Raw genomic sequence first — 16,478 nt, forward strand, 5'->3', positions numbered from 1 at the left:
AGTAAATCGACATCTATATACACAGATGACCTTGAGTAAATCGACATCTATTTACACAAATGACCTTGAGTAAATTGACATCTATATACACAGATGACTTGAGTAAATTGACATCTATATACACAGATGACTTGAGTAAATCGACATCTATATACACAGATGACCTTGAGTAAATTGACATCTATATACACAGATGACTTGAGTAAATTGACATCTATATACACAGATGACTTGAGTAAATCGACATCTATATACACAGATGACCTTGAGTAAATTGACATCTATATATATAGATGACCTCGAGTAAATTGACATCTATATACACAGATGACTTGAGTAAATCGACATCTATATACACAGATGACCTTGAGTAAATCGACATCTATATACACAGATGACTTGAGTAAATCGACATCTATATACATAGAATACCTTGAGTAAATCGACATCTATATACAGATGACCTTGAGTAAATCGACATCTATATATATAGATGACCTTGAGTAAATCGACACCTATATACATAGATGACCTTGAGTAAATTGACATCTATATATATAGATGGCCTTGAGTAAATTGACATCTATATACATAGATGACCTTGAGTAAATCGACATCTATTTACACAAATGACCTTGAGTAAATTGACATCTATATATATAGATGACCTTGAGTAAATTGACATCTATATACATAGATGACCTTGAGTAAATCGACATCTATTTACACAAATGACCTTGAGTAAATTGACATCTATATATATAGATGACCTTGAGTAAATTGACATCTATATACACAGATGACCTTGAGTAAATTGACATCTATATATATAGATGACCTTGAGTAAATTGACATCTATATAAACAGATGACCTTGAGTAAATCGACATCTATTTACACAAATGACCTTGAGTAAATTGACATCTATTTACATAGATGACATTATCTATGTAAACAAATGACTCGAGTAAATTCACCTTTTTTACACAGATGACCTTGAATAAAACGACATCTATATACATGTACATGATGCCATTTCACCAGCCTCTTATATCCCTTGTATGTCAGCCCAACCATACAGTTTGAATACTAAACATGTAAGGAGGAAGTGTGAAGCTCTACCAATTGTACAATTTGGAATCACCACCATGAATGGATACAACTTATAAAATGTAAACCAAAATGGTGCCTTTTGGCCCCGTACCCCATCCAACTAATGGGGAAATTTATAAATACTATCACATAGGGATGCTTCCAGTCCAATTGTTAAAATATGATCAGTACTTTTGGAGAGGAAGTCACTTTTGTGCATATGAGTGGACACCAGACACCATGCGAAGCATGAGTAAACCTTTATCCTTAGTCTGACTGAGCGGGAGAAAAAAACCACAGTATTCCTCAATCCAAGCATACTGTATAGGTCGTTATATTATTTAAAAACTTTTCATACTTTACAAGAAAGCTATAAGGTAATGGATTTTGGCAAGTTTTATTACACATTAATAAAATTTAATTTTGTACATGATGTTACATTATTTGAGAATCATAAAAGGTTCCCATCATGAACAATATCTCATTTCTAAATAATCTAAATAACTTAATGCACTTCTTAATGAGAAAATTGAAAGTTAAATAAAGAATTAGAACTTTGATAATTCTTGAACATTAGCAAAATAATCCATTCCTCATAAAAAGATAGTGAAATTTACATTTCTTTCAGCTAATATTAGGTCAAAGCCTTAAGAATATTTTCTTTGTAACAAAAGACAAACAGAAATATTAGCTATCAGTATTTCCAGTTTGGCTGAAGCTCTGCTTCAAATCCCAAACTTTTGTACAATATTATCTACTCATTAGTAAAGTATGCTGTAGGAAGCCTATCCAAAGCCTATCCACACAAGAAAACTGCAAAGAAAATATTAATAATATTTAGGAGACATTATCATAATCAATTTGCTGAAATATAAACAATGATCAATGACTTAAGTGGTAACATGTTACAATAATTACATAAACAATACAACAAGCAATGTTTTTAGAAAATATCTTTCATTTTACAGTGGGAAGTTTCTTTCCAATCTTATGTTGGTAATCATGATCTCTACTCTAAATATCTCAGGCTTGTCTTTTAACTTGAGATCTCTCTATATCTCTCTTACTTAGCTTTGAACTCTCCATCACGCTTTCTTTCAATCTTTCTTGCTTATCTCTTACCTCCAAATGTCTATCATTATTTCTCTTTGACCATCCATCTCTATCTCTCTTATTTACCTTGTGATTATAACTATGTCTGTAAATGTCTTTAACATGTACCCTAGAAAATGTGAGCAGGTTACATCACCTACCAGCTATGTATCTGTTCATTTCTGTACTTCACACAGCCTAGCTAACATTTATCCACTGTGTGTAAGTGTGAAACTCATGATTGTTTTACGTTTATATATTTAATATAGCCCAAAAAATCCAGGCCTAGATAACTTGATTTTCTATCTGAACTGAATTAAATCTTTTAAGAATTTAATCCTGTTAATTTTTTAGAATGAGTTTTTTTCTCATTCCTGAGATGTTTCTGCATAGCGTTTCGTCCTTATTTTATTTTAGATACAGTAATAATGTTTTAACTACTTAAGAGTTACTCCCCTTGTCTTCTGATATGTAGATTTCCATGCCTAAATTCAAGCATTTGTCAGCTGTATAAACCATTAAACTCTTGCTTAATCACATAGGCACATTTCATGAAACTGATCCACAAAACACAGATAGCCTGTTCAGGATATCTACTGTGTGATTTAGGTACAACACGTTTCAAAGGTCGCTGTCAACAAAGTGTGGAAACTGCATAATAACACCTTATTTTTGTCACTTTCACTAAGCGAAAGACAAACAACTCAGCCATCCTTCCTTGAGCACGTACACATGTGTCTAAAATCTATCACTGCAACTGCACAAAGGTCCAATACATTTTATACACAGTTAAATGTGAACAAAATGAATATTATCCAAATAATCACAAAGCACAAATTTTGAAAAATTCATAAAAACAAATCCATTCCAGCATGGATAAGAATGTCAAGTTCATTCAATAGAATATAACTGTATGAAGAATAGGTCGTTGTGCTGTTGTCTCAAAATCTTGAATAATTTCATCCATGTCGTTATCCAGGTCATCGGATTCCACCAACTGAAACAAAATTATAAATCATAGTTCAATAGGCTATTGATATACAACAAATCAATACCCATAGATTTATCAAGATAAATGTCAGCAATAACATATCTATAAACCTACAAACTCGTTTTAATTCCCAGATAATTATATCGGAACTGGACAGGGTCATATGTAATAACTAGGCAGCTGGACTCCTGGGTTATCTCAAAGTAAAACTGAAGACATTTCGAAAGAAAATGCCTGCACAATCACAGGCCTGCAAAGACTTTCTTAGAAGGCTACAGAGAGAGTGAAGCCCAACTTCAAATCCACTTAATCACCTGTTCTGTTGCCTCCAGTTTTATTATGAGATATGCCGGCAAGGGTGGATATAACGTCAGTAATAGTAACCCCTAGAGTATCGGGGTTTGTTGTATTCAGAGGGTCACTTGTTTGAACCCCCATTTGGCAGTGAATTTTTTTTTGCTCCTTTTTGAATTCTTTCAAGTGATAAGACACATCAAAAATATGAATGATGAGTTGTCAATGTAGTGAACTAGACTGGAGTATCTAAACCAGCCCCAGTCTAGTACAGCACGTAGTAATACTCACCATACCCGCCAGATCACAAATCATAAGTGCTCCAATAGTAGCCTCTTCGTGATTATCTTGTATATCCAGGTTGACAATGTGTACTGGTTCATTCTGGTCCTTTAAGCGGTTCTCCAAATCTGAGTAAAGATTATACAACTAATGATGTATGTGATCAAAAAGGTATCTATATCTCTAAATGTAACTCCAAAATCTCTAAATGTAACTCCGCTAACATTATGTAATCAAATAGGTATCCATATCTCTAAATGTAACTCAAAAATCTCTAAATGTAACTCCACCAGCCTAAAGTGATTCTAAATGTAACTCCACCAGCCTTAAATGATCAAATAAGTATCCATATCTCTAAATGTAACTCAAAAATCTCTAAATGTAACTCCACCAGCCTAAAGTGATTCTAAATGTAACTCCACCAGCCTTAAATGATCAAATAAGTATCCATATCTCTAAATGCAAATTCACCAGCATTATGTAATCAAATTAGTATCAATATTTCTAAATGTAACTCCAAAATCTCTAAATGTAACTCCACCAGCCTAAAGTGATCAAATAAGTATCCATATCTCTAAATGCAACTTCACCACCACTATGTAATCAAATTAGTATCAATATCTCTAAATGTATCAATATCTCTAAATGCACCTCCACCAGCCTATCAGCAACTTCAGTACACATTATGACACATGAACGTGTTATATATATAGAGGGGCAGTGTAGGAACTGACTGACAAATTATTTTGGAAAGATTTTGAAAGATTTGTCATGTGTAGAATAAATGTGGTCATTTGTACAGTGGCCTTGCCTTAGAAATCAACCAGTTAACCTTGAAGGCTGAAACACACTGGCACTTACTGATTTGTAACATATGTCATAAATAGATATCTAAATGACAAGAGAAAAACTTCAAAACATTTTCTTTAGATTGGAAAATCGGGTTATACACGAATTCTTCTCACTCAATAAATTAATGTTTACCTCTAATAGTTGAGATACAACCTAAGAATAAGTACCAAGTTGAGGTTACTCTTGACTCTCAGAGGAATAAGAACTTGAGGGTTGCTCTGGACTCTCAGAGGAATAAGTACCGAGTAGAGGATTGCTCTCGACTCTCAGAGGAATAAGTACTTGAGGATTGCTCTCGACTCTCAGAGGAATAAGTACTAAGTTGAGGGTTACTCTCGACTCGCAGAGGAATAAGTACCGAGTAGAGGAATGCTCTCGACTCTCAGAGGAATAAGTACCGAGTTGAGGGTTACTCTCGACTCGCAGAGGAATAAGTACCGAGTAGAGGAATGCTCTCGACTCTCAGAGGAATAAGTACCGAGTTGAGGATTGCTCTCGACTCTCAGAGGAATAAGTACCGAGTTGAGGATTGCTCTCGACTCTCAGAGGAATAAGTACAGAGTTGAGGGTTACTCTCGACTCTCAGAGGAATAAGTACCGAGTTGAGGGTTGCTCTCGACTCTCAGAGGAATAAGTACTGAGTTGAGGATTGCTCTCGACTCTCAGAGGAATAAGTACAGAGTTGAGGGTTGCTCTTGACTCTCAGAGGAATAAGTACTGAGTTGAGGGTTGCTCTCGACTGTCAGAGGAATAAGTACTGAGTTGAGGGTTACTCTCAACTCTCGGAGGAATAAGTACGGAGTTGAGGAGTGCTCTCGACTCTTAGAGGAATAAGTACTGAGTTGAGGATTGCTCTCGACTCTCAGAGGAATAAGTACCGAGTTGAGGATTGCTCTCAACTCTCAGAGGAATAGGTACTGAGTAGAGGAATGCTCTCGACTCTCAGAGGAATAAGTACCGAGTTGAGGGTTGCTCTTGACTCTCAGAGGAATAAGTACTGAGTTGAGGGTTGCTCTTGACTCTCAGAGGAATAAGTACTGAGTTGAGGATTGCTCTCGACTCTCAGAGGAATAAGTACTGAGTAGAGGAATGCTCTCGACTCTCAGAGGAATAAGTACTGAGTTGAGGGTTACTCTCGACTCTCAGAGGAATAAGTACCGAGTTGAGGGTTGCTCTCGACTCTCAGAGGAATAAGTACTGAGTTGAGGATTGCTCTCGACTCTCAGAGGAATAAGTACAGAGTTGAGGGTTACTCTTGACTCTCAAAGGAATAAGTACTGAGTTGAGGGTTGCTCTCGACTCTCAGAGGAATAAGTACTGAGTTGAGGGTTACTCTCAACTCTCGGAGGAATAAGTACGGAGTTGAGGAGTGCTCTCGACTCTCAGAGGAATAAGTACTGAGTTGAGGATTGCTCTCGACTCTCAGAGGAATAAGTTGAGGGTTGCTCTCGACTCTCTGAGGAAGAAGTACTGAGTTGAGGGTTACTCTCGACTCTCAGAGGACTTACCATCAATCACCTGGTCGTAAACACGCTCCTCACATGTTATAATGACGTTGAATCTCTCGGCAGACGACTGAAAGCGCTCAGGTTTTGGTTTGATCCTGCGATTCCTGTCCAACATGTGCAGGATTCCATTCTGAGTATATCTGTTTGTTTGAGTTAAGGTCAAATGAAACATGAACTACTTCGCAGAACAAGAAATACCCTAACCTCCATATGAAATCAGAATAGAAGTGACACAACAAAACTGGCCATGGGTAAATGTCTGCTTCTAACATTTCGGAACTACAACTACTGATTTACTACAACCTGAAGAGTACACAAGATGTAGTTGCCTGCTGGCATCCCTTACATAGTGTCTTGTGGCAGTCCTAATGAGGACATCTGTTGTAAAGGAGGCATCTCTCATGTTGATGCCTTGTAGCACTTCCAACCCCCGAAAAACTCTTGATGTTGTTGATCCCCTTCCCTAGTGGAGATATTGTCAAAATTGATGCTTTGTGGCATGCATAATATGTAAGTGATGACAATATCCAAGTTTAATTAAGGCGTGATTGAACATCAATGTCATTGTGTCACATTTGTAGATTCACAGATCATTGACCTTGACCTTTAACAAATACCACAATGATCACAAAAATTATACCGACATCAAAACCCTTCTACCTACCCAGTGTGGCAAGTGTTCCTTAATGTGGTAAATTAGCTAAATTCCTGTTGTGGTAAATGCACTATATCCCTTCTGTGCTAAATGATGTGCTGTATTACAAGTGTTATATTCATTGCTATAGTAAATGTGTTATATGTAATATAATTACGCTGTAGTAAATATACTGTGTTCCTCCATATGAAAAATATGTGTGTATTCCTTCTTTATTCTTTTCCATGGTAAATGAGCTGCATTCATACTATAGTAAATGTGTGATATTCCTGATGTGAGAAATGTGATCTATTCCTTTATCATTTTGATGTGGTAAAACTGAATATCCATGTTTTGGTAAATTAGCTGTATTCTCAGTGAATGTGCTATATTTCTGCTGTACTGAACTACTGCTGTTGTAAATGTGTTATATCACTGCTGTGGTAAATGTGTTACATTACTGCTGTGGTAAATGTGTTATATCACTGCTGTGGTAAATGTGTTACATTACTGCTGTGGTAAATGTGTTATATCACTGCTGTAGTAAATGTGCTCTATTACTGTTGTGGTAAATGTGTTATATCACTGCTGTGGTAAATGTGTTACATTACTGCTGTAGTAATTGTGCTCCATTACTGTTGTGGTAAATGTGTTATATCACTGCTGTGGTAAATGTGTTATATCACTGCTGTGGTAAATGTGTTACATTACTGCTGTAGTAATTGTGCTATATTCCTTGCTGTAGTAAATGTGCTATATTACTGTCGTGGTAAATGTGCTATATTATTGCTGAAGTAAATGTGTTCTATCACTGCTGTGGTAAATGTGCTATATTACTGCTATGGTAAATGTGCTATATCACTGCTGTGGTAAATGTGCTATATTATTGCTGAAGTAAATGTGTTCTATCACTGCTGTGGTAAATGTGCTATATTACTGCTATGGTAAATGTGCTATATCACTGCTGTGGTAAATGTGCTATATTACTGTTGAAGTAAATGTGTTATATCACTGCTGTGGTAAATGTGCTATATTACAGCTGTAGTAAATGTGCTATATCACTGCTGTGGTAAATGTGCTCTATTACTGTTGTGGTAAATGTGTTATATCACTGCTGTGGTAAATGTGTTATATCACTGCTGTGGTAAATGTGCTATATTCCTTGCTGTGGTAAATCTGCTATATCCTTGCTGTGGTAAATGTGCTATATTACTGCTGTGGTAAATGTGCTATATAACTGCAGTGGTAAATGTGCTACATTACTGCTGTGGTAAATGTGTGATATTCCTTGCTGTGGTAAATGTGCTATTATTCTATTATGACCCTTTCCAAAGGGAACTGTTCAACTATAATGTTGTATGGCGAAGTATAGTCCCAGAGTCAAAGAAGAGGGGATGATACCTCGCCAGACAACACTATAGGAAAACTGTTCCGGAGGGAAAGGACGTTAATAGATTTAGTACATCACATGACATTTATTATGACGTCATATATATGGTCGCGTGCTCATTCCCGGGGGAATATACTTTGGTATAGTTCCTGTAGTCAGGTATAATGTCCCGTAGTCAAGAAGGGCAGATAACTGTCGCAAAATAGACCATGGATGTTATCCAATCGCATTTCTAGTAATTTTCATGTGATTTACTGTAGTGAATGTGCTATATTCCTGCTGTAGTAAAAGTGGTGTATTCCTTGCTGTATTAAATATGGTGTATTCCTTGCTGTAGTAAATATGCTATATTCCTGTTGTGGTAAATGTTCTATATTCCTTTCTGTGGTAAATGTGTTATATTATTGCTGTAGTAAATGTGCTATATTCCTGTTGTGGCTGTAGTAAATGTGCTATATGCCTTGTTGTGGTAAATGTTCTATATTCCTTGTTGTGGTAAATGTGCTATATTGCTTGCTGTGGTAAATGTGCTATATTGCTTGCTGTGGTAAATGTGCTTTATTCCTTTCTGTGGTAAATGTGCTGTAGTAATGTGCTTTATTCCTGATGTGGTAAATGATATATATTCCTCTTGTAGTGTATGCAATATGTTCCAATTTTGACAATATCTTTTGTTGTCAAATGTTGTATGTTGTTGTGATATTCACCATATTCCTGTTAAATGTGTTACTTAATTATTCCACTTAAGTTTGATTTTCAAAAATTAGTTTACAGTTTTTTCGCAAATAAAATGTGATGTTGTTCTGATGTGATTTGCAGACATGTTGTGGTATATAAGATATATTCTGATAGTGGTAAATGCATTATAGTCTGGTTGAGGTAAATGGGACATATTCTGGTTGTGGTGAATGTGATGTGTTCTGGTTGTAGTACATGCAACATATTCTGGTTGTGGTAAATGTGACATAATTATGGTTGTAATAAATCAAACATATTCTGGTTGTGGTAAATGCAACATAATTATGGTTGTAATAAATCAAGCAAATTCTTGTTGTGGTAAATGAGATATGCTCTGGTTGTAATAAATGTTATATATTCTGGTTGTAGTAAATGTGCTATATTCTGGTTGTAATAAATGTGACATTCTGGTTGTGGTAAATGTGCTTTACTCTGGTTGTGGAAAATGTGCTATACTCTGGTTATAATAAATGTGACATTTTCTTGCTGTGTTAAATGTGCTATATTCTGGTTTTGGTAAATATGATATACTCTGGTTGAGGTTAATATAACATATTCAGGTTGTGGTAAGGTATCATATTTTGATTGTGATAAAGGTGACATATTCTGGTTGAGGTAAATGTGATCTGGTTGTGGTAAAAGCGACATAATTATGGCTGTAATAAATTTTTACATATTCTGGTTGAGGTAAATGTGCTATACTCTGGTTGTGATAAATGATTGTAATTAATTTTTACATATTCTGGTTGTGGTAAATGTGCTTATTTTGGTTGTGATGAATGTGATGTGTTCTGGTTGTATCACATGCAACATATTCTGGTTGTGGTAGATGCGACATAATTAAGGTTGAAGTAAATTTGCTACATTCTGGTTGTAATAAATGTGACATATTCCAGTTGTGGTAAATGTTCTATACTCTGGTTGTGGTAAATGAGATATGCTCTGGTTGTAATAAATGTTACATATTCTGGTTGTGGTAAATGTGATATGTTCTGGTTGTGGTAATTACATTATTATGGTTTTAGTAAATGTGCTATATTTTGGTTGTAATAATTGCGACCAATTCTTGTTGTGGTAAATATGTTTATTCTGGTTTTGGCAAATGCGACATATTCTGGTTGTGGTGAATGCGATATACTCTTGTTGAGGTAAATGAGATATGCTCTGGTTGTAATAAATGTTCCATATTCTGGTTGTGGTAATTACAACATTATTATGGTTTTAGTAAATGTGCTATATTTTGGTTGTAATAATTGCGACCTATTCTTGTTGTGGTAAATATGTTTATTCTGGTTTTGGCAAATGCGACATATTCTGGTTGTGGTGAATGCGATATACTCTTGTTGAGGTAAATGTGATATACTCTGGTTGTGATGAACGGATATGTTCTGGTTGTGGTAAATGCGACATATTCTGGATGAGGTAAATGTGACATATTCTGGTTGTGGTAAATGTAACATATTCTGGTTTTGGCAAATGCGACATATTCTGGTTGTGGTGAATGCGATATACTCTTGTTGAGGTAAATGTGATATACTCTGGTTGTGATGATCGGATATGTTCTGGTTGTTGTAAATGCGACATATGCTGGATGAGGTACATGTGCTATACTGTTGTGATTAATGTGATATATTTTTGTTGTGGTAAATGTGACATATTGTGGTTGAGGTAAATGTGACATATTCTGGTTGTGGTAAATGTAACATATTCTGGTTGTGGTAAATGTGACATATTCTGGTTGTGGTAAATGTGACATATTCTGGTTGTGGTAAATGTGATATATTCTTGTTGAGGTAAAGGTGACATATTCTGGTTGTGGTAAATGTGACATATTCTGGTTGTGGTAAATACAGTATATTCTGGTTGAGGTAAATGTTATATAATCCTGTTGCGATATGATTACATGCTACAAATATCTGATGAGGAGCTAAATGATTTAGCAGGATTTGATTTTGCCTATCCTAATAACAGCTGAGGCCGCTTAAAACATTTATATGGATTTGTTTGTAGGTTGTGTGAACATATATGTTTTATGGTAAGTTTTCATAAATCTCAAAAACATATTAACCATATCTATTGCTTTTAACTCCCATTCCAATTTATTTGCTTTCATTTATCTTTTTTAACCACCAAATAAATGACATAATGTGTATCAAAACCACTTAAATTTAAAGTCTGCTTTAAAAAAAAATCAAAACTTTGGGTCAATATGCTTTTGAAAAAATATGGTATACATATCAAATTAGAAACCTTGACAAATTGCGACAAATGTATCTGTCAAAGTTCCTGTCAGTATTTTATGAGCAAATGATCAGTCAAGAAATATGGATGAATTTTAGATTGATCAATGTCACATCCATATTCCTTTTATTATGATCAATTACAAATATTTTCTGTAGCACTTCCATCTTCATGGCTCTCTAGACATGGGCAGGAGATCATCTTCAGCATGCAATCATGGCTGCCTTTACCAGGACAAAATCAGGAATCATCCCAGCATGCACAACCAACAAGCACTTCAACAAATCCAGTGTATTACAACAAGACTGTTGCTATGATATCTGTCTGAAACTGAGCGCAATAAGCAAAATATTCCTGCAAATACAGCAGGTTTTCAATAATCTGTTAGCAAAAGTAACAGGTTTTTATAAATTACCATGATATTTAAGATTAAATTTTGATGTACATGTACATATAATTATGCATGAATCCTAAATCTATATGAAATGAAAGTTTTTTTCTCTAAAAGAAAGCCACATTCAATTATATGGAAATGACTTTGCATGTTACCAGCAAATATGAATTAATTTAAAGTATTGACCAGATAATTTTGTAAGTTACAAAGCGAACCTACTTCTCTATAAAATTCCAAAATCGCAATACGGTACTATCAAGGACTTTCAAACATTGATCACTTCTTAGCACAATTACCAGCTTTTCATTGCTTACATATATACTGGTAATCACCATTTCTGTGTGAAAGCTATAGCCTGGAAATGATCAGGGCATGTTCAACAACAGACACATAACAAAGAAAAAATGTGTTGTTGTAAAACTTCATTTGCAAGCATGAAGACCAAGATCTGGTATGTATCTCCTATTGCTATCATTAGTCTTCAGGGGTATCGATAACAACTGAAAAGCAGCATCCGCTATACAAGTCTTTTTTTTCATTTTTGAACTGTATCCAAACCTAGATAACTTTATTAAGATTCAGGTTACAGTAGAATTTATCAGTATACAGATTTGTTTTAATTTATTATTTAACTTCTCAAGTCTGTTTATACTTTGTCAAGTTTAGATTCCTTAAATTAGTAAGTTTCTGTCTGTTATTTGAAAGAATAGTCCAATTAAACGAGTCTTTCTGTCGTCAATAGTCAGTAACAGATTGGCCAGCTCTGTATAATGCAGGGCTTTTTTTCACTAGTCTACTTTAGATATGGAACCCATGGCTTTGAATTTGGAATATGTGCAGTTTATGTTGTTTTCTTAGGTAAATAAACAAATACCGTGGTATGTAAAAAGCCATAACCAACTAAGTTCATCCAAAATTTGTGAATATTTTCCTGTAACTTTTATTTGGGGTAATGTTTTGCCATTGGGAATGGGGCCAGAATTCAGCCCCAATCAAGCTGAAAAAAGCCCTGTAAAGCAGAGATGAGATTCAAAATGAAAATCAGGAAAGTATTTTTTTCTTGATGAATATTATTGGAACAATCTCTTAGACTGTCTTTGATATTGAATATTAGATTGCAGTAATTTTTTTACAATATCCTGGTAATCACTGCCATCAAAGTTGAACAAAGAATGCAATGAACAAATGTGACCAAATTGGTAATTCAGGGGGAATTACTCTCTCAAAAGCTCAAACAAATCATATCATCCAGATTTACAAGTTTTGAATCTCTACCAGTGGAGCCAAAGTGAAATGTCTGTTTGTCATTTGTTTGTCAGTTTTTCAAATACCTGTGCCATTATCACCGGTATGGACAAGCTTTGTTATCTGTTCTGGATATAACAACACACTAAATGGTACACCACAATAACATAACGCTGTATACACTTATCACAATAAAATAAACATGTTTTTGATTTTAATGAATAACAAAATGTTCATCCATACATAGACATTGTTCTCCAATGTACATAATGTATCAGACAAACAAAAACAGAAACTGTACTCAGATAACCTTTTTATGAATGTGGTGTTTGTAATAATGTAAAACAAGGAAGCCTCATGTCGTATGACATAATAATGATACAAAACGTATGTTATAGATAGATGTATTGTTATATCCATATTATCTGGCTTAATATGACGGTATACTATTTAAGGCTATGATTTATGTATTTTGTTTTAATCTTTACTTATACATCAGATCTGGTGCCAGTAATACATAGTTTACTTTTGGAGCCAAGATGACAAAACTTATCCATGTCCGCCTGTCAGAGTTATATACAATTCTGTATAGTTTTTTTATTAAAAACCTACGACTTGAAATAGAAATGACATATCTAATATTCCCTTCAATACATTATGTTTATTTCTATAAAGCCAAGCGATAACAGTTGTATATATATAACAATATTTTGTTATTACATTGTTTTTCTTTTTTAAATATTTCTCTTTTGCTGTAATTGATAATCCAATTTTCTAATTAAAATGAATACAAGTTTAAGTTTTGCTTTATTTTCACTGATGATAAATGTCCTTTGTTTCCCTAATGAAGGGCATTCATTTCAACATCACAAAAACATGATAATGAGAAGAAAATGATACCACCTTTACACAAACTTGTTTACGAGGTTTTGTGGTCGCTGTTTTGTGGTTCCCTTCAGTTCGGCAGCAGATTTTGACCAGGAAACCTGAAATAAAAAATTTAGCAAACAGGAAGTACATGTGTTGTAAGATTACCGCAATAACATATACATCTGGTATTTATTTCAGAATAAACCGGACTCTAGCTGTTTGTTTGTTAGTAAAAACCAGAGTTCCTTGGGAAAAACTACTAACCAACAGTCAGTTATCAGACAGTTGCCCTACATTGGCCCATGGCAGACACATAATTTTGCTATGTAATGCTATAAATCTCCTTTTAAAACCACGACAAGATATTGCTGTTATATTGCACACATTGTAAAATAAAATTTAACTGTAAATTTCTTCATCAATACAAATGGCAGTATGTAAAATACTTGTTGAACCCCAGATCATTTTGCTGGTGTTGTATATGTCATGTTCCTTTACCATTGAATTTACTTGAAAATAATTTCTTTTGTTATAAATGTATTTACATCTGTCTGCCCCTATCATGAACTGTATGTAGTTTGTTTTGTTTGTAAGTGTATGGTATCATAAACCCCTGGGAAGATGACAGATCAGAATTTTTTTGTTGAAGAGGATAAACAATTTGATCCGAATCTGTATTCAGTTTCCAGATGTAACGAGATCAAATCGAAAAAGTACCAGACATTATCTGGTAACACAGGCCCGACACTTGTGATCCAGAGTTGTAGCGTTGATTTCACCTTTAGCTACAGGTCAAATTCTCCAAGACACCAATCTACCAAGCAAAAGGATACAGTGCTGGGTTCTTCTCCGCCAAGTCATTGTACATCTCGTCATATGTTGTATTGAAATCATAGATGTTTGGACGATCAGGAGCAGGTCCTGGCAGTTTTACTTGGCTTCCTGTCCCAAATGACTTGACACGGTATCCTCGTTTACTATCAATACAAAGTAAATATTCATCAGTCAAAGGACACAATGCAGTCTGAAATATCCCAACAAGCACCATGCACCCATTCATTTTCAAAACTTACAAGCAACTTAGGGACATATCGTTATTGCACTGTAATTTTTTTAATCTAAGCTGTGAAACATCTATTCTAATGAAATTTATTTGATGAATATAAAATCCATGAGACTTCAAACCCAAGGTTTTTCTATTTCTATGACCATGTACTCACTCCGATTGCAATGATATCTCCAACTTTAATTTAATTTGAAATCTAATCAGCATTTCATGGTATAGGTAGAAATTGAAAAGGATATATATCCTTATTTATTTATTAGGCCTAAACTCCCAACACATGGATGCAAAATCTAGCTTTCAAACATCAAAGAATGTTTCTGTTGAAGAAATTTGGTTCAATTAATGACTTGATCCAGGGTTAGCTCATCCTCGATACTCCAGGGGTTCTGATCACTTATAATCTCTACACCCCTGGACTATCTCATAGTGAAATTGAAGACAGCTCAGCGTAAAACATTTGACCAATCACAGGCCTGCAAAAATTTCCTTTGAAGATTACAGAGAGAGCGACGCCCAACATCAAAGCAACTTAGTCAACCACAGTGTACCGTTATACAGCGCTTTTGACTAAATGACTAAATTACCTGTTCTATTCTGTTGCCTCCAGTTTTACTATGATATAGTCCATGGGTGTAGAGATCGTAAGTAATCGGAAGCCATGGAATATCGAGGATGGGGTTAGCTAAATATTCCCCTTTCAAATTCACTCACTGCTCAGACGTTTCCAACCAAAATTATCTAAAATCCATTAGGTGTGAACAGAACCTACATACTTCACACTCTTTTGAATTGATTTACTTCTTTTTTTTTCTAATTTAAAATAAGAAGCATTAAAAGACAAAATCATTGTTATTGTTAAATCAAAGTGTCATTCTGGGGGACAACAAATCCGAAGAGATCGCCCTGGGGTCGCATCCATACGAATCGAGGTCTGCAGCTCATAGTTTCAATCAGGATGTTTCTACGATATTTTCTTTTCCACTGTCACGATTTTAATGGTAATCCCTGGAATATTAATGATGGACGACAGGGAGAGTTATGACTAATTGATAACTTATTGGAACAGTACAATCTGCTGGTAGCACAGCTGTGATGAAACAGTCAAAGTGACCTAGATGTAAAAAAAAATACAAGTTCGTTCGATGTTAGCTTGTGACATACTGTCCGACAACCCATCCCTCCTTTTTGAGAGAAGCTGCAGACACACCAATGCTGTTGGTGTGACAATGACAGCATTGACAACACATTCCAATTCATATAATGAACGATTTCCAATGTTATCCCCTCACCTGAGAAAATTATGTGCTTCCATACTTCTATTTTGATTGCTAGAGCAAACCACAGCGAATTTTATTGCAGCGTCGACCATTTTGAAAATTATCATACGGCCTGATTATGGAAATATTTGTTTAATTAACGCCACTGAAACGTAAACTATACAGGTAACTACGCAGGCTTCATATCAAAATGTAAATATGCACGATTAATGCAGATTGAATATTAGTAAATATGTAATGAAAGTATACTGCCACAATTGTAAACTTCCGGTTAGCTAGACCAAAGATGTAAATATAATTTACAATCCCCTAAAACTAACGGAAAGCAAAGCATTTTTAATTCTTTTTGGTATATGTAGACTAGTTTTTTTAAGTTGAAGAATTCCATGAAAAATAAAAATGATATTTGGTAGACCAGTCTTTCGATATTTATTTCTTTATTGCAAATTGCTAAAGAATCACAATTGTTTCGTTACGGGTTTGAACATTCGTAAGATTATATATTACAACAGA

At 34.8% G+C, this 16,478-nt stretch overlaps 1 protein-coding gene across 1 annotated transcript; it reads right to left on the reverse strand.

Annotated features, from left to right (window-relative positions):
• Positions 1-1,472: 1,472 nt before the first annotated feature.
• LOC138315886 (RNA polymerase II subunit A C-terminal domain phosphatase SSU72-like) lies at positions 1,473-16,241 on the reverse strand. Its single transcript, XM_069257208.1, has 5 exons — positions 15,978-16,241; positions 14,456-14,599; positions 6,111-6,250; positions 3,760-3,878; positions 1,473-3,180 (listed from the first exon to the last, which is right to left on the reverse strand). Exons 1-5 carry the CDS (start codon positions 16,070-16,072, stop codon positions 3,079-3,081), a joined length of 600 nt encoding a protein of 199 aa, XP_069113309.1. The 5' UTR covers positions 16,073-16,241; the 3' UTR covers positions 1,473-3,078.
• Positions 16,242-16,478: the final 237 nt, after the last annotated feature.

The sequence above is a fragment of the Argopecten irradians genome, chromosome 1 (assembly GCF_041381155.1).
Source record: "Argopecten irradians isolate NY chromosome 1, Ai_NY, whole genome shotgun sequence".
Classification (NCBI taxonomy): Eukaryota; Metazoa; Mollusca; class Bivalvia; order Pectinida; family Pectinidae; genus Argopecten; species Argopecten irradians.

What these genes read in the sequence shown, in the direction of transcription:
- LOC138315886 (XM_069257208.1), bottom strand. Translation starts at nt 16,072, where the DNA reads ATGATAATTTTCAAAATGGTCGACGCTGCAATAAAATTCGCTGTGGTT. An exon ending in GAAGCACATAATTTTCTCAG is followed by an intron (nt 14,600 to 15,977) that starts GTGAGGGGATAA and finishes TTGTATTGATAG; the next exon opens with TAAACGAGGATACCGTGTCA. An exon ending in TTTGTGATCTGGCGGGTATG is followed by an intron (nt 3,181 to 3,759) that starts GTGAGTATTACT and finishes ATTTTGTTTCAG; the next exon opens with TTGGTGGAATCCGATGACCT.